This window comes from Dunckerocampus dactyliophorus, chromosome 18 (genome assembly GCF_027744805.1).
Source record: "Dunckerocampus dactyliophorus isolate RoL2022-P2 chromosome 18, RoL_Ddac_1.1, whole genome shotgun sequence".
Lineage (NCBI taxonomy): Eukaryota > Metazoa > Chordata > Actinopteri > Syngnathiformes > Syngnathidae > Dunckerocampus > Dunckerocampus dactyliophorus.
In genome coordinates, this window is record NC_072836.1 from 7,216,732 (window position 1) to 7,243,035 (window position 26,304).

Consider the following 26,304-nt stretch of genomic DNA (forward strand, 5'->3'; position numbering starts at 1 on the left):
AAATAACGTGTTCCTGGTAATACAAGTCCTAATGCATTTTTTAAAATACCGGACCAGTTTAAACACAATTTTAGTCATAGTAGTTTCACAATAGTACCTGTTGAACCTTCAGTTGGTCCTCTATGGTGGTCCTCAACTGCCGCAGAAGGTGGGCTGCAGCTCACCGCTCGCAACAGAGAGCCCACCTCCACCACGGTAGGCTGCTCCAGCGTGTACACCTGGATCCCCACAGTCCTCTGTTCCCTGTGCGGGGACTGCTGCGTGAAGGTGACCAGAGTCTGCAGGTTGCTGTCCTGTAGCTCCTGCCAGCCCATGCTGGTGGCCATCACCGGGTGCTCCGCCCGAGGGCCCGTGTCCTTCTGGGCAGATGTGGCCTGCAACTGCGTGGCCTGCAGCTCCTCCATCATTCTTTTCAGCTGACCTTCCAGGTGAACCACTTGATTCTTTAAAGCCTCGGCCTCAGGCAGTAGCCCCAGATCCACCTCCCGAACTCCGACCCCCACCTGCCGGCTGCTCTTCTCTCCCTCTGGTCCTACTCCAATTGTGCGCACCTCTCGCTTTGCATCCGGCCTGGCTCCGGCCACGATAACTGTGTCCTCAATCTCACATCCTGAGTCTTGTTTGGAGCTCTCAGGTGTGGTGGGAGATAGCGGCCCTGATGGTTTGCCGCTGCCCTTTGCTCCAGCACTCACCTCTTCTTCTGGGATATCGATGTACAGCTCTCCTCTGCTCCGACCTCGATTAAAACTCATTGTGTGGCCCAGAAACTTTTGACTCTTCAGTTGGACACTGAGCTGGCGCTTCTCCTCCTGCAGCACAGAGATCTTCACCTGGAGAACAGGTATGGTCTTTACCTGCTCCTCCAGGTCTCGGATCTTCCTGAGGGCGGCTGCCATCTGCTCCCTGACATGCTGCAGGTGAGCCGGGGTGGGTGTCACCGGAGTGGAGAGGCCGGAGCTCACGGGAGTGAAGGTTCCTCCCCCACCCTGGGCCCGGTTGAAGCTGTGCGCACTGCTGATGGAGGTGTTGGAGCCCGCCACGCTGCTGTGCATGCTGCCCAGGTTACAGAACCTCCGTCCTTCTTTCTCCTCCTCCAGCTTCCTGCGCGCATCCAGCAAGGTCTTCTCCACACGAGCGGTGCTGAAGCTGGGCCTCTGTGTGGTGTGGTAGCCCGGGGCGCAGTAGGAGTAGGAGGAGTGCCGACTGTCCATGCTGGCATTGGAGCACAGAGACTCGGTGGAGGTCCACCAGGAGCCTGTGTAGCCATAGCTGCCGCGGGGCAGCGAGCCGTAGCGCGGACGCCGTTGAATCGGCACCTTCTTGATGGTGTTCCCCTTCTCTATGTCGTTGACATACTTGAGGAAGTCTAGGTCCAGACGGTAACCGTAGGGGGTCTCCACTGAGTAGGGCGCCTCCTGTTCCTTGCCGTGCAAGGAGGGGGGAGCTGGCGAGCTGAGTTTCCCTGCAGGGAAGGAAATCAACTTTAAACAAACGGAAATCTGTGTCTAATCTTGGGCTCAGACTTGAGAAAATGGGATCAGCTTTGGGCCACCGTGATTTGTGTACGCAGGCTAGATAATGCAGCTGAATGCCATTTAACCTTAAAGCCTTGACATCACTCGAGTGAAATGACATCACAAAGGCAACTCTTTTAAACATTTTAAACATTACTCAAATGAGATGAAGTGTACCTGGGAAGCCGGGGTCCATATGCAGCACTTGGGCCATTTTAGGCTGGATGCTGTTATCAGTCACCCGCTAACTCTCACCTGGGGATACACAAACAATTTAATTTACTATAAATACATTTGCTTTCAACAGTTGCTGCTCAGGCTGGAGTAATTGTTGCTATGGTGACCCTGGATCATCTACTTTAGAAACTCATTTTTGCATTAGCACTAGCAACAGCGCTAACCAGGCTTGTCCAAAGTGTGGCCAGGGGGTATTTGCGGCCTGCGGAAGAAGTTATAATATGAGACTGAAGACAAAATAAGATAGGTATAAAGTCATAATATATGAATGAAAGTTGAAAGTTGAAATAGTTGGGAAAAAAAGAGAACAGCAGGAATGGAAAAAAACAGCCGTAATTTCACGAGACTGAAGTCAAAATATTAAGAGAAAATAAGTCGTATTCTAGCAAGAAAAAAAGTTGCAATTTTACAAAACATAACCTTGTAATACTATGGGGAAAAAATAATGCTATTTTATTGTCATCGCGTTTCAGTATTCAAGAAAAAATATGTGATTTCTTTTGTAATATTATGAGAAACAAACAAAGCAAAATAATGATGGTATTTTTGAAAAATTAGGTTGGGGAAAAAGTGGGAATAAATAAATAATTATGTGAATAAAGTCAGAACATTACAAGAAGAAAATGTACAAAAATTATTTACGTAGAAAGTAGAAATACTCTGGGGGAAAAAGCAATGGCAAAAAAAAAGTTCATACTCATAATTTGCTTTGTCAGCAGAGATGCACATTTCTCTGGAAAAATACATAGCTTATTATCATCCATCCATCCATTTTCTATGCCACCTATCCTCATTAGGGTTATGCGGGTATGCTGGAGCCTATCCCAGCTGACTTTGGGCGAGAGGAGGGGTACACCCTACAACCTCGCAGCGCACATATAGCCAAACAACCATTCACGCTCACATTCATACCTATGGACAATTTAGAGTCCCTAGTTCACCCAATTGTTGCATGTATTTTTTGTTTTTGGAATGTGGGAGGAAACCGCAGTAACCGGAGAAAACCCACGCACGGCCCAACTTCTTATGGTATGCTTTACAAAACATCAAAGTGGCCCTTGCATCCTTTCATTTTCTGGAAACAGTTTGAACACCCCGTGCTAAACCTTTCTGCACACTACAATGATAATATTATTGCTATCCAGTGAAAAACTGTAAAAATGTGTTTTTGACAGTGATAGATGTTTATTTTCAAAGTTCTGAGACGTCTTCCTTGAGTAATGATGATTAACAAAAGGGTGTTTCCTGCTGTCAATGTATTTTTATCACAGTTGGTTTAAAATTAAATTACACTTCACAACCCTAGGGGGAGCCTTGGAGCAATAAAATGCTTTAATGTTATGAGGCCATTTAAATTAAACACTTCATAATAAAAGCCTGTTGGGAGTTGTGGAACTGTGCACGTACACACAAGCCGGCATTGTAACTTTCTCTTTTTTAGCACATCATTGTTTTTGAGTCTTACAGTCTGCCCCCGCCCGCCTTCCCTCATCTAATTTTATCCGTCCATTTTTCTGAGCGCGGCGGGTCACAGTCGCCTGTGCGTGTTTGTTTCTCTTCTTAGCCTGCGCAGAAGAGGAGTTACGGGGGGAAAAGTTTCCTGGCAGCCAATTTCAGGACAGAGGTTTGAGACTGCAGCCTTATTAGGAATCATCTGCACCAGCTACCTTTACTCTCTCTTGAATCAGGGGTTGCACACACACATGCACTTTATGGTTTCTTGTATGCGTTTCCGGTGCTTTTCCAACCTTTTTGCCAAATGTCAGCTGATGATCAGGAGTTCTCAGTGGGTCTCGCTGCTAATTGCACAGGACTGTGATCCATTTGATTCATTAGGAACACATGACTCTGCTTGTTCCTCAACCTCAACAGCATCCCAGTTGGTCTTGTTGGAAAATATTAACTTCCTAGGTCATCAGCCTGTGGGAAATTTAATATTTAACCCACCTTTCGGCACGGCTTTAAAATTCATTCAGTCGGAATGTCTATCATGAATAGATGCAAAATGTTTGCGATTTTGCTTCGAAACAGCAGTTTTAGGGTCGTTTTGGCCATTTCGAGGGGTCCTACAAACGCAAAACCATCCTAAACGTTTTGTTTTACTGCTTCCAAATTTGAACCATACATGCTAGCCAAGTAGGCGGTGTTGAATTGTAGGAATTTTTTGTGCGGGTCAAAGCCTGTGGGCGTAGCGTGGCGTGAAGTTTGATGACTTGCCATAATAGCATAGTAGCAGTCGTGTAGTGCTTAAACAAACATGTTGTGCCCTGCCCTATGGATATACATACACAGTGAAACCTTGGTTAGGGTCCGTACATCTTTACAGAAGGTCTGACTAGCCAAAATGGATGCTAACTGAATCGATTTTTCCTCTAAGAAATAATGTAAATCCAATTAATCCGTTCCAGAAAGCCAAAAATGTTAACACCAAACACATTTTTATAGTTTTACATGGAGAAAACAATTCCAAATGCATATGAATACATACAAATGTTGAATGAAAGGGATAAATGAACATTTTAGGTTACATTTACTTTCACTGAAGACGTGATTCCTGACCTGACAGTTCCCAAAGACACGATGTGGCACCGAGACCAACCATCACCACCTTTCTGTGTTGCCGTGAGTTATTTCTTGAATTCAATTGTGTTTCCCACCCCAAAAACCCACAATGGAGCCAAAGAAAGTTGCAAGTGCACTCTTGAATTCAAGAAATAGCTCAGGTGCTGGTGACTGATCTTGCTGCCATATCTTGTCTTTGGCAACAGTGAATGAAGTCAGTCATTCAATGGAGGTAAAAGTAGCCTTAAATGTTTATTTAGCCCTTTCATTCATCATTTACATGCATTTAAAATTGTTTTATGCATGTACAACACAATTGAGCGGTCTGCCAGGGAAATGCTTCCCCACGTTTCTTCCACGAAACCGCTCCTCATGATTACAGCATTTCCTTCACAATTTGTCATTTTCCATGAGATTCTGCGTTTAACACTAGATTCTGTTTTTATTTGCCAACTCTGCGATTCTGCTCATCGTAGCGTCCTAGCCAGTATTGATACCACTGATTAATTCATCGTCAACAACAGTATACAAGTGTAACACGTATGAATCAGAGACCAACAGCTGAGTGGTGTGACATTTTAAAGCTGACGACTCACGCTACTTTCAATGCAGCTCCTGCCATCTTATGGAGTTACAAAAACTTTATAAGGAAGTTGCCTACAGCCACAGTTGTTGCTGTATGCTTGTTTTTTGACCTGGCACTAACTGGAGACGTTGAGTGATTTGCTTTTATACACCAACGACTTTGCGCTTAATTGAATAGACGTGTTTTACGCCCCTCGATTCGGACCTTTTGCGTGCCTTTTTGTGCGAGTGGCATCCTCACTGTACATAATCATTTAAAGACTACTTTTCCGGGTAGCGTCCCTCGCTTTCTCCTTATCTTGTGACTGTGCACTCAGCATTCACTCGCTTGTGAAAAGTAGGACGCTCGCAAGCGCTGACTAAATGGACTTGGTATGTTTGAAGTCCTGGAGTCGGTTTAATGTCTCGCTGCCGCTGAACTTATCTCTGCCCTTTATCACCCGCTCATACCAGCACTGCCTCACTCTCACACACACACACACGCTCACAAGGCCATTATGACATTGATGTAACTTAACGCTTGCCACATTTGGAGCTGTGAAATGTTCCTATTTAACTTGATAGGTTTGATAAGTTAGCCAACTATATTGGAGCACACTTTCAGGGGGAATTTGTCATCCCAGATGTGATTTGGACACTTTACAAAGACAATTTACTGAGTAAAAAATAAAAAGACAAGTCCTGGGAAATACATGAAAAGTTCACTGATGTGGAATAATCACAATCAAGAATGAAAGCCGGGAGGTTTTTGGCTGCATCCAGCTACTGACAGTGTTTATCTCCAGTGTGAAATTAAAGTGTCATGTTGATGTTTCAGCGGGCCAGTATGAGTGTGTGTGTGTGTGTGCAAAGGGAGGGCGGAGCTGACAGGGGACAGTTGATGAGATATAATTAGTCTGCAGCTACGCAACCAAACATCCCAAACTCGGCCGACTGGTGGCCGAGGCTGCATTCAACTTAACTTTGAAACTTTTTCATCTTTTTCCCACATCAGCGCCTGCCTGAAAAAAAAGAGAAAAAACGGCCACGGCTATAAGCCTCCCTCTGCATCTGTCCCGTTGGCGGTAACACACTCCCCCGTGTGCACTGAGAGTTCCATTGAGATGACATGCTCACTGAGACGGCCTGTTCCTGCTGAATTTAGTACGCTTTTATGCAAAAAGTGGGCTAAATAAAAACCTTTGTGTGCGCGTCCCTCATTACCACTCTGTCAATGACTCAAGCGCAGCAACAGTGCTGTCTCCCCTCTCCTCCCTCTCCATGAACCCTCCCAGTACATCTGCGTGCCATCTTAATGGAGGTTAACTCCTGCATTGCTTGACTTTTTAAGCTTAAAAGCCTCCAGAGGGGAAAGATGCAGGTCACCGTGCACCAAATTTCCATCTGCGGAATGCCCTGCAAGATCTCACAAGAATAACTGCATTACTTAGGACGTGGGGGTCTTGCTTGACCATGCAGCGGCACTCCTGCACAGTCATATCTAGAAGATTTGATTTACAGTATGTGTACAGATTCCTGCAAGAAGATGGGGACCACCCTGAAGAGCAATGCCATGTGGACTTCTTCAAGTGTATCACACTCGCACTGAGTCACTGGTGTTGCCATTACAAAGGATTACATCTCAGTATTGCTAAGTCAGAAATACCAGCCTCCCCACCTTCCATTAGGGGTTTTTCCACTCAGTCTCCCAACTTCAAGCTTGGGAATGGTTTGTGAATTAAGAAGAGCAGGGGATTATTTTCCGTTACATCAGGGGTGTCCAAACATTTTCCAGTGAGGGCCGCATGGAGGATGCGGGGCCTGCCTTGATACATTTTTATATACAATAATCCCTTGTTTATCATGGTTAATTCCCGTAAAGTAGGATTCCTTACTTATAAATGGATTTTTTTTTTGTAGTTAGAGCATCAAAAACCTGTTTACAACCTTCTAACTGCGGTTTTTAACATGATTAAAGCCCTCTAGACATGAAATAACACACCTATAGCCACCTGTACATTAGTATCACCCAATATAGTAGACATAATAACAGGAAAAAAGCCATTTAAGACATAAATGAGACTCATACGTGTGTGTTGCTGTAAATGTGTTTTGGTGCCAAGGAAGCTGGCTGGGGAGGACAGGAAGTGTTCAAAGTTGAGTTTTATCTCGGCGTCGGTTACGGCCTCAACTGTAGCCCATGTTAGGGATTATTGTGCCTGTTGTGAGATGAGTCAAACCTGCAATAAAAGTCTGTCGTTCTGGCGATCACGTCTGCTGCTTGTGTGTCTCAACGAACATTAGTGACCAGTGTAGAATACGACACTATGCAGAATGCTACATATCATCACTTAATTGCTTAATTTTGGAAAAAAAAATATGTAAAAAGTGCTTAAATATGCATATTTTTGGACTAATAACAGGGCGCATTCAAACACAAAACAGCATGATTTATTCATTAACGTAATTCTGAAAAACTGTGACAGAGTGAAGCAGCAATATTTTAAGTGCGACTGGGATACAGTTCTGCCCACATGACTGCAATCTACAGCATGTGTGGTGGAGGGCTAATTTGCAAAATTGACCATAGCTTTCTCTGTAGGAGAAAGGAATAACATTGTGGCAGACAAACAGTGGGTAAACAACGTGAAAAGCTCAACAAATATGTTTGGAACTACAAATGAACTTTCTTCCGCTGTTTTTGTCGTTTATTTTAATGTCACAAACAAGACGGAGCCGCGTATGAGAGCTTTGAGATGGGGAGAGAAGTCCACAGCAGCACCCGCTGTTGAGAGTCTGCTTTCATGTCAGAGTCTCTGTTTCATAATGATAATGTTTTCCGTCAAGCATTAAGGCAGTCCTTGAATGCACCATAGCTATGCGCTATCAGAGGCAAAAGTGAGACCTATACATAAATATTATTATATAATTTAAATAGATCCACCAAATAGAAGCCTCTATGTTTTGGTCTCCAAAAGTCTCTTCACTAGATTTGTCGCTGAAAAGTGGGCTCTCCAGGGGTCCGATTATGCGCTAAATATAGCGACAATGCCGCTAATTTGCAACACTGATACTTCCTGCCACATTTTCTTATTCTCCGGCAGACCAGGTGCGTATGAGGTGTGTTAACAATAGGATTTCACAGGCAGTCCCATTATAATGTGTTCATGAGCGAGGGCAAACAGCCAGCGCCAAACATGAATGTACGGAAAACACTGAAAGATGCTAAAACCAATTGAATGTACATCAATAAATGCTAAGAACAAAACATTAACATCTTAACTGGTGACAAAGCAAATTAGGGTAATATCTAACAATAAACACTACCTGTCAAAAGTTTTAGAACACTCCAATTACATTTTAAAGTGTTAAGATGGTCTGTCTCTCTTCCATTGACTCTTCCACCAATGACTTTCTCCAGTACAATGCTGTTCAATTGATGTTCACGAGGGTATAGTACCACAGTGTGTTCCGAACACTGTTTTTATGCAGACAGAGGAGGTAGTATGTACTCCAGAACTTGGAACACCCGTATGAATGAGTTGGAACAACTGCCAAGGCTTGATCAACAGCTTTAAATTGTTGACCCATTGTGTGGTCCCTGAAACAGGCCTTTTTGTATAATTCTGAAATACACATAATTTTTTCGTTTTGGGTAACTTTACGTTTTTTTTTTTTTTTTTTTACCTCTTTTACTACACCGCTTACCTTTGTACCATCTCAAGCTATTCATTGGACTTGAACCACTTGAATTCCAATAAATAACTGGGAAAATTGGGGTGTTCTAAAACTTTTGACCGGTAGTGTATATGATTAATAATGAATTTATTTTATTTTTAGAATATGCCAAAAGCCAGTCAAAATTGAGCTGCGGGCCACCCGTTGGACACGGCTGCGTTACATACCATACAGCTGCTCTTGGTCGGCCTCCTCCAACTCCCTTCCTTCTCTCACGCTTTTGAGGTGGGCACCTGTGAGAAACGAGAAGGAGTCAACTCTGGTGGAGACACCATCAAAAGTCAAATAAAGAGCAAAAAAACTAATCTCAGGAAGGGGAGATGAGTCGGATTGTGGCAAGTGGTCATCAGAGGAACGGCCATTTCAAGTTGTTGACTCAGAGATAAAAACAGACTTATGTCAGGGGTGCTCTAAACACAGGTTGCAAAGCCAGGAAAAACATTCCAGTCTTCCTGACAGACACTGCGGACTGTGAACAATAAAGCCCCCGTGAGATGCCTGATCACAGTTTGACCTCCTGGTGATGCGGCCAGGAGGTCGAAGTGGACCGAGCATCTCCTCCCCTACTGTCTGATTGGGAAATGTTTTCTTTCAACAGCTGCACCTTCAGACTTCACGAGCCTTAAATCACGTCTCCACCGAGCTATACAGCTGTTAGCCACCGTGCAGTGCGGTTCACAGCCATAAACCCTCATCTGGCTTGCGTTTCCACCACCGCTGCGATGGCGGATAGCTGCGTCAGCAACGTAAATAATGTGACATCATAGCAACGCGCCACGATTTAACCCTTCAGTGAATTGGAGAGAGAAAAACAATAGTTGCGGCTTATGAAAAAAATCGAATTCTATGTCGACACAGCCGTCCTTGAGGTTGGGGTGTCCAAACTTTTTCCACATAAGGCCACACACAGGGGCATTTTGATATTTTATATTTTGTAAAAAAGGCTAAAGCCAATTCAGTATACTAAGAAGTTATAGTGTGTGTATATATTGTGTGTATTACATTTTTTGCTCTTTTTTCACAATTTTTGCTGTTTTTTGTGCAATTGCATTTTGAGAATGGCCTCTGGGCCACACTTTGGACACCCATGCTATAGGGCGTACTACGGTAGGGCAAAAATAATTTAGAGGAATTGATTATAGTTATTATTGTATTCTATATAATATTAATCATGTAAAAATGGAGTACACTACTTGTCTGCAAAGCAGCAAAGTGATTGTGTGTCCACATTTTTCACTTCCGATTGAAACGTCACGATACGATTCCAATACCAAAGCTCTGTTTGATTTAATATTATTATTACACACATAATCGCAATTATGGTTGCCCTCAGAGGGCCGCCTGTGACTGTGAAACCATATAAATGTATAATCGCCTCATGATATTATTACACTTTTGATTATTTACTTGCATTATTTCTTTCATTACATACTGTACATTAAAATCAGAAGTCAGTGTGCCAAGCAGAAATCTAGTCTACAACTATTGTATAAGTCATGTTAAATGGGGTTTGACAGCAAAAAAATAAACTGCATTTGCATGTAGTACACATTTTCTGTCAAAATTGACAAAACAAGTGTCTTTTGGATTTTTTTTTCATAAAAAAATATGTAATATAATATAAATGTTGATGATGGAACGCTGTGGTCGTTCTGCACCATGTATTTCTAGTTCTATCTGATTGAACCTAAATGCACAGCTTGGTGTATACATTCCTTTGCTCAGTAGGAGAGCATACATGTTCCAGATAAGTGGTGTGACTGAATGTCTTCTGATCTTCACATTTTCATTGAGATCTGCTTGCTGCTCCTTTTGAAGAAAGTGACATTTTTCTCAGATTTTTTGGAACTTTTGAGGGACCTTTGATCACAATAACAATCCTGGTTGTTGTTGTTGTTGTTGCATCAGAAGGCACGTCAGAGGGCAGGGTGGCCCGCGGAGAAACAAGACCTTTCGGTGCCGCGCGTCACAAAGAGCCATTCATTCATGCAGGGCCCCCGGTTCCACAGCTGGTTCTAATATAAAGAGAGGAGGGGCATCTCTGCGAAAGCCAGACAGACAGTGTGTGCACACGAGTGTTTGGCATGAAAGTTCACCTCAAAACAAACAAATAGTTGCTGAAGTGTTGTTCGGGACCCACACACTGAGTGATGCTGGAGTGGTTATGATGTCTTGATTTCCAGGAAACACATGTTAAGAGTTAAAAAGAAGTAGTTGGAATCCATCATTTGAGAAATGCTTTAAACGCAGTTAGCTGTCACAATGTGCTAGTGACTACCATTTGTTGTGGTTGTCACTGCGTGGTACCTGCCTTCTTCTGGCTTGTTTTTCCTTTATGGTTGCAGTTACACCTTAAGCGGGCTGGAGGCGGGGACGCTGGGCACACCTGTGGCTAATTACCCAATACTCATTTAAGCAGACTACCCACAGCTGGCAGCCGCTGGTTCATTGTTTCGCCTCTGCTGGCAACACACCCGAGTGCTTCTGCTACCAGTCGTTGTTCCATGCCCATTTGGACCTGCCGCCTCCCTGCCGTCCAGCTAACTCCAGTGTTTGTACTTTTCTTCATGGTGTAACTTTCATTTGCCTTTTGTCTCTATTTTTTGCCACAACACCATCGTTTTCTGTTTTTGGATCTACTCTCTCTTGCACTTTTTGTCATTAAAAATCCTGAATGACCACACGAACTCTAAGCCTCTGCATCTGGGGTCCTAACCACACCGAGAACCTGACAGAATGAACCAGCCAGCAATGGACCCCGCGGAGCCCGAGCCCATTAAATTGGCGCTGCGTCACCAGGCTCAACGCCTGGGCAGACAAGAGGAACAACTTAATGCTTTGGGTTCGTGCATTAAAAGCCTAGCTGACCAACAAGACGCTCGCATGCAGGCTCTGGAGACACAGCTCGGCGCGTTGGTCGCAACCCTACAGCAAGGTTCTTCCACCACCACACCACCCGCTAACCCGGAAATACCCACAGAACATTCGCCCTCGTCAGACGCCATCTTACCTGCGCTCGGCTCAGTGCTGTCCAAACCCGAGAGGTTCTCCGGCGAGTCCGGTGAGGTACACACCTTCCTCACTCAATGCGAGCTCCACTTCGAGCTGCAGGCGGCTGCCTTCCGCTCCGAGCGTGCACGGATCGCCTTCATCATTTCCCATCTGACTGGCAAAGCAGGGGAGTGGGCCACGGCGGAATGGAGCCGCCGATCTCCCACTTGCTCGTCCTATTCAGCCTTCACCGGGGCGATGGAACGGGCGTTCCAGCGGACTCCTCCCGGGCGCGACGCAGCACGCGCCCTACTGCGGATAAGTCAGGGACGCCGCAGCGCCATCGACTACGCCGTCGAGTTCCGCGCACTTGCGGCAAAAAGTGATTGGAACGCCACGGCCCTACTGGATGCATTTTTTACTGGCCTGGCTGATCCCATCAAGGACCAGATGATTCCGCTGGAGACCCCGGCAACCCTCGACGACCTCATCGCCTTGGCTGTCCGCATCGAAAAGCGCCTCAGCGACCGCCAGGCGGACCGGGGACGCGGCACCCCCGGCTACAGCCGCGGCGATTACAAGTTCCAACTGACACCGCCCCGGCCATCCGCCTACATGGAATCCACTCCTGCACCTCGGCTCGACGAACCTATGCAGCTGGGAGGGAGTCGTCTCACTCCTGCGGAGAGGAATCGCCGCAAGCTCCTCCGCTTGTGCATCTACTGCGGCCAGGCAGGTCATTCCCTCTCCAGCTGTCCGGTCCGTCCCGACAGCCCACGCACCCAAGCTGCACATCCACGCTCTCCAAGCGCGTCCGGAGACACGCCCCCCCGGATGACGTCAGCGCCTGACGCGGCTGGTAGACTACAACTCCCAGGTACTCTCTCCTGGTCTACCAAACAATTAGACATTAACCCTTTCATTGACTCAGGGGCAGATGACAATTTTATTGATGAGGGGTTTGTCAAACAACATGGTGTTCCCGTGGTAAAACTATCTGATACTAAAGTTGTGCGTTCCCTTGATGGGCGTCACCTTGCTACTATCACGCACCAAACCACTCCAATTCTTCTCCGCATTTCTGGTAACCACTCGGAGACCATGAGTTTCTTAGTCATTCCTTCCCGTTCAGCACCCATCGTATTAGGGCTTACCTGGTTGCTCAAACATAACCCCCACATTGACTGGGCTAAATCCACCATTATTAATTGGAGCGTTTTTTGTCACACACACTGTCTCAAATCAGCATGTCCACGAACTCCGCCCGCCCAGATAGAATTGCCGGAAAGAATTGATCTCACCTCGGTACCCTCAGTTTACCACGACCTCTGTGAAGCATTCAGTAAAGAAAAAGCCCAGTCACTTCCTCCTCACAGACCATATGATTGTGCCATTGAGCTACTTCCCGGTGCTACCCTCCCATCCGCACGGCTATTTAACATTTCCAAACCTGAAAGGGAAGCGTTGGAGCAATATATCGCCACGTCTCTCGCAGCTGGCCTCATTCGTCCTTCATCGTCCCCATTAGCTGCTGGGTTTTTTTTCGTGGACAAAAAAGATAAGTCCCTCCGCCCTTGTGTAGACTACCGGGCTCTCAATGATATTACAGTAAAGAATAAATACCCATTACCGCTCATGGATTCCGCATTTAACTCCCTCCATTCCGCCAAGATATTCACTAAGCTTGACCTTCGTTCTGCCTACCATCTAGTTCGTGTCCGAGAGGGTGATGAATGGAAGACCGCGTTCAATACCCCTCTCGGACACTTTGAATATCTAGTCATGCCTTTCGGACTCACCAATGCTCCAGCCGTGTTCCAAAGCTTCATAAATGACGTCCTGCGAGACATGCTCGGCCGCTTTATTTTCGTTTATTTGGACGATATTCTAATTTTTTCATCCTCACTCGAGGAACACACCCAGCACGTTCGTCTGGTCCTCCAAAGGCTACTTGAGAACAAATTATTTGTTAAGGCAGAGAAATGTTCTTTCCACTCGTCGTCCGTTTCCTTTCTGGGGTTCATTGTGGAACAAGGCCAAGTTAGTCCCGACCCAGCCAAGATCCAGGCTGTGGTCGACTGGCCCGTTCCGACATCAAGGAAGCTTCTTCAAAGGTTCCTAGGCTTTGCCAATTTCTATCGCCGATTTATTAGGAATTTTAGCCGGGTCGCAGAACCAATGACGAAGCTCACATCTGTTAAAGTTCCTTTTAGGTGGACCCCAGAGGCAGACGCAGCATTTAGTAAGCTAAAATCTTTATTCACCTCGGTTCCTGTGCTCATTCACCCTAACCCCTCCTCTCAATTCATTGTCGAGGTTGATGCGTCAGACACCGGCGTAGGGGCCGTCCTCTCCCAGCGCTCGAGCGACGACCAGAAGCTCCACCCCTGTGCCTTCTTCTCCCGCCGCCTGACCCCGGCCGAACGCAACTACGACATTGGCAACAGAGAATTATTGGCACTCATCCTGGCGTTGCAAGAGTGGAGGCACTGGCTCGAGGGTGCTGAACTCCCGTTCATTGTTCACACTGACCACAAAAACCTGTCATACCTCCGCTCCGCTCAGCGGCTCAATCCCCGACAAGCACGATGGGCCCTTTTCCTCACTCGATTCAATTTCACCCTGACCTACCGCCCGGGCTCCCAAAACACCAAGCCCGACGCCCTCTCCCGACTACATGCACCGGCCCCGGAGCAACCCCGCCAGGAATACATCGTCCCCCAGTCCCGGATCCTGGGTGCCCTTCAGTGGGATATCGAGCGGCGGGTGGCCAACGCTGCTGAAGAAATCTCCACCCCTGAAGGTTGTCCGGCGGCACGGCTGTTTGTCGTCCCGGGACTCCGCTCCGAGGTCCTCCGGTGGGCCCATGAGTCCAAGGTAGCATGCCACCCCGGAGTCTCCCGCACCGCTTTCCTCCTGGCGCAACGGTTCTGGTGGCCGTCATTCCGAGCGGACGTCCAGAAGTTCGTGGCCGCCTGCCCAGTCTGCGCGCGGAACAAGCCATCTCATCTGGCTCCAGCGGGCTTCCTGCGACCGCTCCCCATCCCCTCCCGCCCATGGTCCCACATTGCACTGGACTTCGTGACAGGACTTCCACCATCTAACGGAAATACAGTCGTCCTCACCATAGTGGATCGCTTTTCGAAAATGGCTCACTTTATAGCACTCCCGAAGCTCCCCTCGGCCCTGGAGACGGCAGACTTACTAGTCTCTCACGCCTTGAGACTGCATGGAATCCCCCTGGATGTGGTCTCAGACAGGGGACCACAATTTACGTCTGCTGTCTGGAAGGCGTTCTGCAAAGCCCTCGGAGCATCACCCAGTCTGTCCTCGGGCTATCATCCACAGAGCAACGGTCAAACCGAGAGAGCCAATCAGGACCTGGAGGCGGCCATCCGCTGTGTTTGCCATCAACAGCCCGCCTCCTGGTCCCTCAACCTGCCGTGGATCGAGTATGCTCGCAACACCTTGGTCTGCTCCGCCACGGGCCTGTCCCCGTTCCACGTCGCCTATGGTTACCAGCCTCCGGCATTCCCATCCCTGGAATCAGAGGTGACAGTCCCCTCCGTGGCCGCCCACCTACAACGGGCCCGCCGGGCCTGGCGCAACACACGGGCAGCCCTTGGTCGGACATCAGAGCGCAACCAACGCCTAGCCAACCGCCATCGCTCAGTCGCCCCTGATTACAAGCCAGGACAGAGGGTGTGGCTTTCTTCCCGTGATTTACCCCTCCATGTTGACTCAAAGAAGCTCCAGCCCAGATTCATCGGCCCTTACCCCGTGGATCGTGTCCTGAACCCCTCCGCTGTTCGACTCCGTCTGCCAGAGTCCCTCAGGATACATCCGGTTTTTCATGTTTCACTCCTTAAACCAGTTACCACCAGCAACCTCAGCCCTCCGGAGGTGCCTCCCCCTCCCCCCAGGATGATTGAAGGCCACCCAGCATTCACGGTCAAGGCCATTTTGGACGTGAGAAGAAGGGGCAGGGGATTCCAGTATTTGGTTGACTGGGAGGGGTACGGCCCCGAGGATCGTTCATGGATTTCCCGGTCCCTCATTCTCGACCCCACCCTCATTTCGGACTTTCACAAGCGTTTCCCAGAGAAGCCAGGTAAGCCGCCGGGTGGCGCCCATTAAGGGGGGGGGTACTGTCACAATGTGCTAGTGACTACCATTTGTTGTGGTTGTCACTGCGTGGTACCTGCCTTCTTCTGGCTTGTTTTTCCTTTATGGTTGCAGTTACACCTTAAGCGGGCTGGAGGCGGGGACGCTGGGCACACCTGTGGCTAATTACCCAATACTCATTTAAGCAGACTACCCACAGCTGGCAGCCGCTGGTTCATTGTTTCGCCTCTGCTGGCAACACACCCGAGTGCTTCTGCTACCAGTCGTTGTTCCATGCCCATTTGGACCTGCCGCCTCCCTGCCGTCCAGCTAACTCCAGTGTTTGTACTTTTCTTCATGGTGTAACTTTCATTTGCCTTTTGTCTCTATTTTTGCCACAACACCATCGTTTTCTGTTTTTGGATCTACTCTCTCTTGCACTTTTTGTCATTAAAAATCCTGAATGACCACACGAACTCTAAGCCTCTGCATCTGGGGTCCTAACCACACCGAGAACCTGACAGTTAGCGGTCCTTTTAAAAAGGACTGTATGCAGCGGGTTCCTCCAGCTGCCAAGAGGGTGCCAACATTCGAACGTTCTGCAAGCATTATATCCCGCCTCTTCCTGCGTTGAGTACACCAACATAACACACGCATGCGCCCTACTTATATTTGTTGCCAGCTAATAATAGCGATTTGGCATGTATGTACCGTAATCCCTTTAACACATCTATTTAATAAATCATGCTGTTTGGTGGTTGAATACGGCCAATTATTAGTCAAATTTTTTTAGAATATGTTACATATTTTTTGCCTAAAAACTAAACTAAAATACAAATATAAGGCATTTAGAAGAAGCATTCAAAGATGTTGTGATGATATGTAGTATTCTACACTGGTCACTAGGTGTCAGTAATGTTCCTGTAATGTTCGGTGAGACACACAAGCACCAGACTCGATCGTCGGAACAACAGGTTTTTAATTACTGGTTTAAATTATCTCACAACAGGCAAAATAAACACGGGCTACTGTTGCGACCGTAACCCATGGCAAGCTAAAATTGAACTCCGAACCCCCGACATCACTTCCCACTGGAACGCATTTACAGCAACACACATGAGCAAAAGTCTTATTCATGTATTATATTGCTTATTTTCTGTTATTTTGGCGACTATATTGGGCATTATGAGTGTAAAGGTGACTATAGGGGTGTTATTTCATGTCTAGAGGGCTCTAATAATGTTAAAAAACGTATTTACAGTAGTAAGGCTTCTATGCTTCAACTACGAAAATATTCAATTTATAAATAAGGAATCATACTTCATGGAAATTCACTCATCAGGGTCGGGTCTGGAACCAATTAACCGCCATAACCGATAAACACCAAATTGTCAGTCGTTTCTCTTCTCTGTATATGTGCACGTGCTACAGCCATGTACGTGTATATCAGACAGCCATGAACTGCAGATATTTTATTCTGGCTGAAACAAAAATGTATGACAATCTTTATGCAGTTGAATCGCATTTGTAAAAAGTATAGACTTTTTTGTATAATCTTTTCTTTAGACCACTGTTGGTAGCATATGCTAGCTGGTGGTGGTGTTCTTATATTTTTTGTTTTAAGAAAATGTAACATTGAGCAAGTTTCATACAGTCCTTGAAACGTATAACAGACGGCAAATACTTTAGTCAGACTCCCACACAAGGTTGAGATGAAAACTCACAGCTCCCTAGACACGCCGACACCGGCCAAAGCCTTTTCAGCTCCCACAGATCCACAAACACAGCTGCAGCTTTTAAGCTCATATATTCAGGTAAAGACTCGAATTTGTCTGGAACAACATTTGTCATGACATTTGCGAGCTAATTAGTGCTAATACGTGGAAGTCTGATGGAAGGCAGCTTTTACAGGAAAGGGAACTCCATCTTTGGATTCCCTAAGGACCCGGTAATAACCCAGTCACTTCCTCCCAGCCCAGGAAAGCAGCGCGTAAACGAGACATCACAGCAGCCCGCCATAATTTAACCCTTCAATGGCTTGGACAAGGAAAAACATTATCAGCTGTTTATCAAACGATCCAATTCCCTGTTGACACATAAGACGACTGTTGTCTAGCTCCACCCTTTAGGGACCCGCTTTAATTGGTCTTGCTTATGTCGACAGCCTGTCTGTGGCCCAACTCATCATGTTCTTGTCGCTGTGTTTTTCAAAATACAGTAATCCCTCGTTTATCAAGGTTGATTGGTTCCGGACCCGAACGTCCATCCATCTATTTTCTATGCCGCTTATCCCCATTAGGGTCGCGGGGGAATGTATGGAACCTATCTCAGCTGACTTTGGGCGAGAGGCGGGGTACAGTCGCCAGTTCACACTCACAATGACACTCACAATAAATCGAAACAACAAGCTTCAGATGAATCGACTAAGAAAATAATTGTTAGTGGCAGCTCGAGAATAATTGTGTGAAACTGACAATAAAAAAAATCGCATCTTGAAGAAATTAAGTGAAAATGGAATACACTACATAGATGCAACCAGCAGGGGCGCTGTTCATTCACACTTAACAAACATCTATGATGCAGTTGCAAGCTAATTGGTGCTAATACGGCGATGTCTGATAGAAGGAAGCGTTTACAGGAAAGGGAGCTCCATCTCTGGATTCCCCCGAGGACCCGGTAACAACCTGAGTCACTTCCTCCCACCCCAGGAAAGGGGAGCGTAAATGAGAAGAGGAGAAAAAGGAAAGCGAAAACAACTTGAAGAAAGTTTTTCAATGGAAACTTCGCAACATTTTCCAACCCCATGGATGTAGTCGCCGCCCAGAAGGGATGCAAACATGAGGAAGATCACATAAGAGATCACAAGAACAAACAGGAAGAAGTCAATGTGTAATTTAAAATCTCTTTGCCTTGAGCGTGAACCTTCATTTGTGCATTCCGTGTCTAAAAATATGCGTACAAAAGCACTCGCTCATGAGAAGCAGGCACTTTGTCTTCCTAAGTAAAACTCATTTATGGTCAAGACGACTTCTCCTTGGGGCCACAAAAGATCTTAAAAGGGGTTATACAACAGGAGGGACGTGTCTATTTGCTGAGACGTCTTTGTCTGCCTCCTCCATGTGCGGCACAGATGGCTTCATTCAGTCCTCTACGTCTCCATGAAGGATTACGTCAGCAAAATGTACAACAACTAGCCCCTCAGAGTGGCTTAAAAATGAGGAGACAAAAGCAGCTGCTTGTGTAGTGAATTCTGATGATCTCGTGATCCACATGGCAACACAGCCAGCTCTCTCAGAGGGACAGCGGAGCCAATAGGACGTCGCCACCCGGACTCTGCCCTTTTGGAAAAACCCCTGCTCCTTGCATTAAAGCGTGGTGGGACGGAGGAGCAGACGCTGACGTGCTGAGCTGAGCCTGGTCCGGGCCAAAGTGAGGGAGGGGTCCGGTAGCTCACGTTACCCCTGGAGCGGCAGCAGAGAAAAGGCCCGGCGAGCCCGCTATTGGGTCATCCCGCTGGCCTAAGACAGGAAACTGAGCAAGGGTGGGGCCGAGAGGCAAGGAGCAGCACCGGAAAGAAAGAACCAAAAAAAAAAAAAAAAGCGGGCGGGATATTTGGGAGAAAATGCCTTCTTAATGGAGGTGGGGGATTAAGAATGATGGCAAGCACAGGGGGCTGACTGAGGGGTCAGCGGAGGAAGACGAAGACCAGACGGAAGAAGATGCTTGCTCAAAGCCTCACAGGGCTTAAAAGCTCGGGCCGAGTCCAGATTGGAAGCCACAGCACAGGAAGTCATCCTGGTCCAGAGATGATCTCTCAGATGCTATCTTGTTGGTTCCTTCCCATTACAATTCACAAGCCCCTTTTACACAGTTTCTCCAGGACAAGAGTTGTTTCCACATCGTTGTTTGGTACTGCTGTTGCATAAAGGTCACTTACACAGAATGGGGGCACCAGAAACGATGCCTTCAGCCCCTGCCCATTTTTTCATCTTTTTCTGTGTCACTGTTTTGTATAAAAGGCTCAGAATAGGCGGAGGGCAAGTCACCTCGCCAATATTCCATCCACTAATGAAGTAGCAAAGCTGTATCAGAGACAGGACGATAGCCTGTAAAAGCTGGCATTTTTCTGCCCTTTTTCAGTGTCGCTGTTGTGTATGAACGGCACCAACACAGAATGGGGGGAATGAAGTCAGCCTGGCAATATTCTGCCTTTGGAGCGAGGATGAAGCCTGCAAAAGCCAGCTTTTTACTGCCTGTCGCTCTGTTCTGTGTAAACATCACCAAAATGGAATGGGGGGGGGGGGGGAATTCACCCCGCCAAAATTCCACTCTCTGAGACAGTATCAAAGTTGTATGATGCCAGCAGTCCCTTTTACAATGCTAGTTTTTTCCAGTGCCACTGTTTTGTATAAAAGGCATACACACTGAAAAAAGTGCGAAAAATGGGGGGACTAAGCCAACCTAGCAAACTGTCTGCCTTTGGAGGTAATATCAGAGTGGTAACAGAGCCAAGACTGTAGCCTGTAGCCCAATTTACACTGCCTGTGTAAAAGCTGGCATTTTCCCACCATTTTCCCAGTGTCACTGTTCTGTATAAATCACGCAGACGTTGAAAAAAAAGTCCTAAAAATTAGGGTACAAAGTCGACCTGGCAATTTTCCACCCTTGGAGCTCGTATTTAAGCTATAACAGAGCCGGGATGCTCCTTTTACACTACCCGCTTTTTTTCCAATGGTGTTGTTTTGTATCAAACAAAAACAATATGAAATGCGGGGAAGGAAGGAGATACTCTGCCTTTGCAGATCCAGTCTGAGCCATACCAAAGGTGGGACGCCACCTGTGTGTAAGGGCAATCCGCTATTACGGGACAGGAGTGTGACATTTAACACGTGAGACTCACTTCTCACATCCTGTTGTGTTGAAAGTAACGTCGTTGTCGACATATGTCACACAAGATGTTGTCGCTGTTGTCGTCACGCATCTAATTCTCCGATTGCTGTGTCAAAGAAGCACACACAGCTGCGGCATTATCATTATCACACTTCAAGGTTCTGTATGAAAGACATTGGATGATAAATTCCGGACCTGTAGGTATTTTGTGGGATATCTGTGTAAAAGAAGTTAATGATAGATGAACAACACGACTGGCGTGTGGATTATTCTATTAAGAGGGATGAGGTGGGATTATTTGGATTTCCTCTTCATCCAGATTAGACCTTATGTGCACATGTTAAACATGATTTACTGGAAGGAGTGTGAACCCCTTCAGCATGTGTACACAGTATCTGACTACATGTTTTGCTTTGCGGCAGTCTATTTGTTTAAACTCTCTCCAGAAGTACTTTTATACACGCACCTCAACAGGACAGTCGGGTTGGGAACGGCTCCCAAATCAGAACCGGCCAAAACCAGCGAGGCGAGGCGAATGCCTGAGCATCGTCTCTAATATAGCAGCAGTGTTTTGTTACTAACACATCAGCCTGGGAGCGGCCCTTGGAAAGCATCAACATGGTGTAATCTGGATGTTCCTGCTGGGACCCAAGTCGAAACCTTCAAGGGTGTGTTCACACTTGTCATGTTGGTTGGGTTAAAAGGAACTCGGGTGCGCTTGCTGTGCTAGTACGGTTCGGTCGGCTTGCTAGTGAACTCTGGTGTGGTTCTGTTCACTTGAGCTCAAATGTGAACACAACATGGAACAGTGTTAAAATTACAGGCAAAAAAGCACAAATGTAGAAATGCAAATACAGTCAAACACCGGTGTTCCGATGCTCCAGTTTTCATATGATTCTTGCCACGGTTTTTGTACACTCTGGGTTTTCGTACAACATTGCACTTAACCAACTAGTCAGTTTGCCCTGTACTGTATCATCTCAAGTCCAAACAAAGCACCCTGTACGTGTGACTGCTAAATAACCCGACATGGGGCAAAATACAAAAATGGTGGCCTCTCCCCTCCTCCCTCTCCTCTTCAATAAAAGGTAAAAGTGATGTTTAAATGTTAATTTATCCATTTAATTCGTCATTTGAAATGATTTCACATTGTTTTCTGCATGTAAAACTATAATTATTCTCCATAAAATGTCTTTTTTGTTCATATGTTTGGGAGTCTGGAAGGGATTAAATGGATTTACATTATTTCCGATGGGAAAAATTGCTTCGGTTGTCGTCGGTCGTTTTGGAAGAAATTAATCCCAAAAACTAGGGATGTCCGGATACAACTTTTTCCATTTCAGATACAATACAGATATTGCAGCCTTGCATATCTTCCAAACCTCCTGATACTGATATCAATCTGATCTGAGATCAGCCCGAATCATACATACTTTTGTAGTGTGGAATGTTAGAAAAGGTTTGATCAAATAATATTTCTCAAACAGAAATCAATAGTTGGATCTTTTGGATGGGAGTGGCTGTTTTATTTTGGGGGGGTGGAGTTCTGTTTTGCGAGGATGCTCACGCTGTTTTTTCTGGTGCTTCTTCGAATGCGTGATGGGGTTTGGTCGGGTTGAATTTCCCCGTTTCTGTGCCACTGCATGGCGGGTTTAGCACTCGGCTATGGCGTCTTTTTCCGACTTCAACGGCACTCCTGCTAGCACGTTAGCACACTCTGTTGCCGCTGCTCCAAGTTTCGAATGGACTGCTTGCATCAGAGTGCGAGCACTGGAGACTGTAGATCACAGGTGTCGGCCCACCAAATCTTTTTTGTGGCCCACGAAAGCCTGGAAATTAATTTTGAGTTGTTTTACTGTATCAAATTAAGAAGGTTTTTTTAATTTTTGTTGTGGTGGTTTGGGTGGAACCACTCTCATTCCAGCAAAAGACTATCATTGGCAGGCAGAGGTCTCACTCCACTGTACACAAATGAGTGAAACCAGTCTTGGTTGGGGCATCCCTCAACCTCAGATAGTAAATGCTTGGATCTTGCACCATCCGCTCAGATTAGAGCTGTCCTGCCTAGTCATTGAGCATTAACTGATGAAGTCCTCTTGGATGAGAGGCGAAATGCCTTCTAAGACAACCTGAACAGTCCAGTTGTGCACACATTCCAGGCGAAGCTGCGGTCATAGAAGGGTAATCATAACTGTGATGTGGCACACGGTGAGAGGCCAATATCATCGGATGCTCGTTGATACCGGACCGATTTCTGATATCAACATCAAATCGGGACACCCCTTTGAAAAGCGAGGTTCCGCTATATGCAAGACGGTGTCTCGCTGCTCCTCTCCCGCCCTGTGTGTGTGTTCACAGGCGCTCTTTTCAAGTATATTTTAGAAGCTTTTCATGAAATCGAAGTCCTTACTTTATGCATCTGTTCTTTACTGTGCAGCCTTCGGTCCTATGACAAAAATACCAGTGTGAATGCTAAATTAACCACACCACAGTGTGGCAATTTATGGCCGGTACTGAACCACAAGTGTGAACACAGCAGCCTAAGGTGTGTTTTCTCATTTTCTCATCAAAGCACTCACTATATACACTTTGATTGGAGGGCAACCGCAAACTTTACAGTGTATTGTTTTACGAGAACAGATGCTTCATTATCCAGACGTGTCCTCAACGGCTAATCCGTAGACACTGGACAGCGTCATGCAGGTCCAGGGTGTAATTTCATTAGTCTTGCCGGCGTGTGGCCCAGTGTGCAAATGGCGTTTATAACCCTGCATTCCATCGCGGCCCCCAGCGGGTCCAAATGCTGTAATGAGACGCATCGCATTCCAGCTCTGCAAGACAACTCCACATCGGGATTCCCTCCGGGAGTTTGTTGTTAATTGTTGACTGCCAAAACACAATGTGGAAACACGTCATTATGTAACTCACGCAGGTAGTCAGGTTCTCTGTTCGCGCCGCTCACTCTGTGGGTTTTTTTTTTTTAAGAGTATTTTGTGGCTTCACTGAGTGTGACTCAAACAGTGGAGCCACAGACTGCTGTGAGGTCACGAATGACAGGATGGGGACCATCCGTGGGTCGCACATCTGCTACAACGTGGAGATGACCGCTGGCAGCTCATTGCACACAGCCAGTGTCCTGTTACACAACAGCACACACCAACAGTGAGGCATTGTATGATGCATGGACTACACCCCCGCGTCGGGGTCCACACATCTCTCATCAAAACAACTTGTGACATGTTGGATGAAGACACTGGTCGGGAAAATGTATTTTATCGACATCTGAATTAAGGATATGTCCAAACAAATGGAGCATACATGGATATTTATAATAAAAACATATGGTTTTATGCCGGTTTTGACCTGAGGTCGCTGCAAATTTCCTGGAAACTTTGGCAATGATGTCATAGCCTTACCAGATCCCAGCATTTTCTATACTGTGAGCCCTTTGAAAACGGTTGGCTGTTCAGCAAAAAACACGTACCTCCAAATTTAATAATTGTAATGATTTTAGCCAAAACACATTTTTGTGTGTAGTTTTTGGATTTAAAAAAAAAAAGGTTTGTGGAGCAAAGTTGGTCAAATAACACATTATTTGATCCAAAAAAGGGGAAACATAGTTTGGTTGTAGGGTTTTTTTGGATACAAATAAGTCACACAATTTGGAGATTTTTATTGGACAGCCATCCCACCACTTATAAAAGTAATATCTTGGATTGTCGCTATCGTCTGATTCAAAAAAATGTATGTCACGATTGCGTGTTTTGTCAAGAGCAATAAAGAAGGGTTTTACTAGGAAGCATTTCAAAAAAACATACAACATCAACACATCTTTAACACCAGAGATGCAATCATCAGTGTACGTCGTACGTTTAATGACCAATGCTTACATATAACAAAGGCTTCTTAGGTGTTACTGATACCTACAAGACGCTTACGTTCCTCTCAGCATGTAACAATAAAGTAAAACAAAGGCTAACAATGTTATTAAAGCCTTGCATTGAGATTTTACATTAAAATCAAAAATAATTCAAACGCTTCTGGACAATTTATCCACAACATTTGAACCTGTGGCCAGTCAATCGGTCCATTCTGCCTTTGCCAATGTCTTCCAAATAAAGTGAATGGTGGAGACGTCCCTCGCAATATCGCGGTTGGATTATCACTCCCTCCCGGTTCTTAAAAAAATTAATTAGTTAATAAATGATCGCTGTTTCGTTTGGCATATTATTAGTCAAAAAACATTGAAAGACAAAGATATATGCATATTCTGGCCACTAGGTGTCAGTAAAGTTTATTATTGAGCCATGGCATGTCCGACATGATAGAGTGAAAAGAGGTAAGTAAGGTAAGTTTTTGGCTTCTTTGTCCTTTTTCCCACTCCGTTTTAAACCCTTTCTTAAGTTTAAAATATAGCAAATAAATTGGAGGCTAACTATTTAGCTTGCTAGCTTGCTAATGTTTAAAGTCGTCTCTTGTGTCCCTGCAGTAATACCATAGCCTGCACATTAGAGTTGAGCAATGTGGTGTAAACAAAGAATAACAGGAGTGTAAAGGCGACTATAGGGGTGTTATGTCATGTCTACGGGGCTCTAATAATGATAAAGATTGTATTTAGAAAGTTATAAACAGGTTTTGTATGCTCTAACCACGACAATATTCCATTTATTAATATTGAATCCTACTTTGTGGAAATTCACTTATCGTGGTCGGGTCTGGAACCAATTAGCCACAATAAACGAGGGATTGTACTTGTTTTGAAGGACAGGTCTGTTGGCCAATGGAGATACTCGTGTTTTGCTACATGATGCAGGAGAACCTAACAATCTGAAGTTAAAAAGTCAATCAGTGGATTTACGAGGTTGTCATCAGATATCTTGTATGACCCCCCCCCGTTTGGGAATGCATGCCATATACTACACACAACCACTAAGGGGGTGTATGGCATGGTATCTGGGGATTGCTATGATATGCTGTGATGTATCATCGCCCCTGGCGACAAAAATCACAGCCAATTTGAGAGGAAACTGGGTCAAAAGGAGCCCAGATGTGAGTTTCAGGCCGTCATCCATCTTCCGTGGAACCGGACAGCGCCGGCCCTGCAAATTTCAGGGCAAGAGGCGGGAGCAAAAATCCGACCAACATCTGGAAGTAATGAGGAGCAGCGGAAAGCGTGGACCCACCCTCTCCCTTGAGCAGCTGCATGGATATTTCCACTTATTTTATTTTTTAATAGTATAGTTATGACGCTGTAAAATATGATTGGACTGACGCAACATGCATGCGGGGGGGGGAACCCATCAGAATCCACATGTCTGTCTGTTGGACATAAATTACTTCATTGTGTTATGGTGACACAAAAAAGTTGCAACAACACACACACAGCCACATTTACAGTAGCCCCTTGGAACAATGCAAAATGTGATTGATGGACTAGACAGTGACACACTGCATTTATATACAAGATTCAAAGCAAAATTCAACAGAAATAAAGATATGAAAAACACCAAAAGGCGACTACTTTGAGTGTGATTATTTTAATATTACACCACATTTATTCTAAGACTCATTACCGCTAGCTTGAACCACGAGACTCATCACATGGCACGCAAACGGAAACGCAGTATAACGCAACATTTTTAGTCACACAACTACATAATCATATAAAATATAGTAAGGTGATTTAGTGGACTGAGAGATTAAT

At 45.7% G+C, this 26,304-nt stretch overlaps 1 protein-coding gene across 1 annotated transcript in view; it reads right to left on the reverse strand.

The window, feature by feature from the left end:
- kank2 (KN motif and ankyrin repeat domains 2) overlaps positions 1-26,304 on the reverse strand; it is a 32,738-nt gene that overhangs the window by 6,174 nt on the left and 260 nt on the right. The window contains exons 2-4 of the mRNA XM_054759487.1: positions 8,783-8,848; positions 1,692-1,769; positions 98-1,462 (exon numbers count right to left, since the gene is read on the reverse strand). Of these exons, the coding sequence (XP_054615462.1) occupies positions 98-1,462; positions 1,692-1,728 (1,402 nt within the window). The 5' untranslated portion in view covers positions 1,729-1,769; positions 8,783-8,848. The remainder of the gene's footprint in view (positions 1-97; positions 1,463-1,691; positions 1,770-8,782; positions 8,849-26,304) is intronic.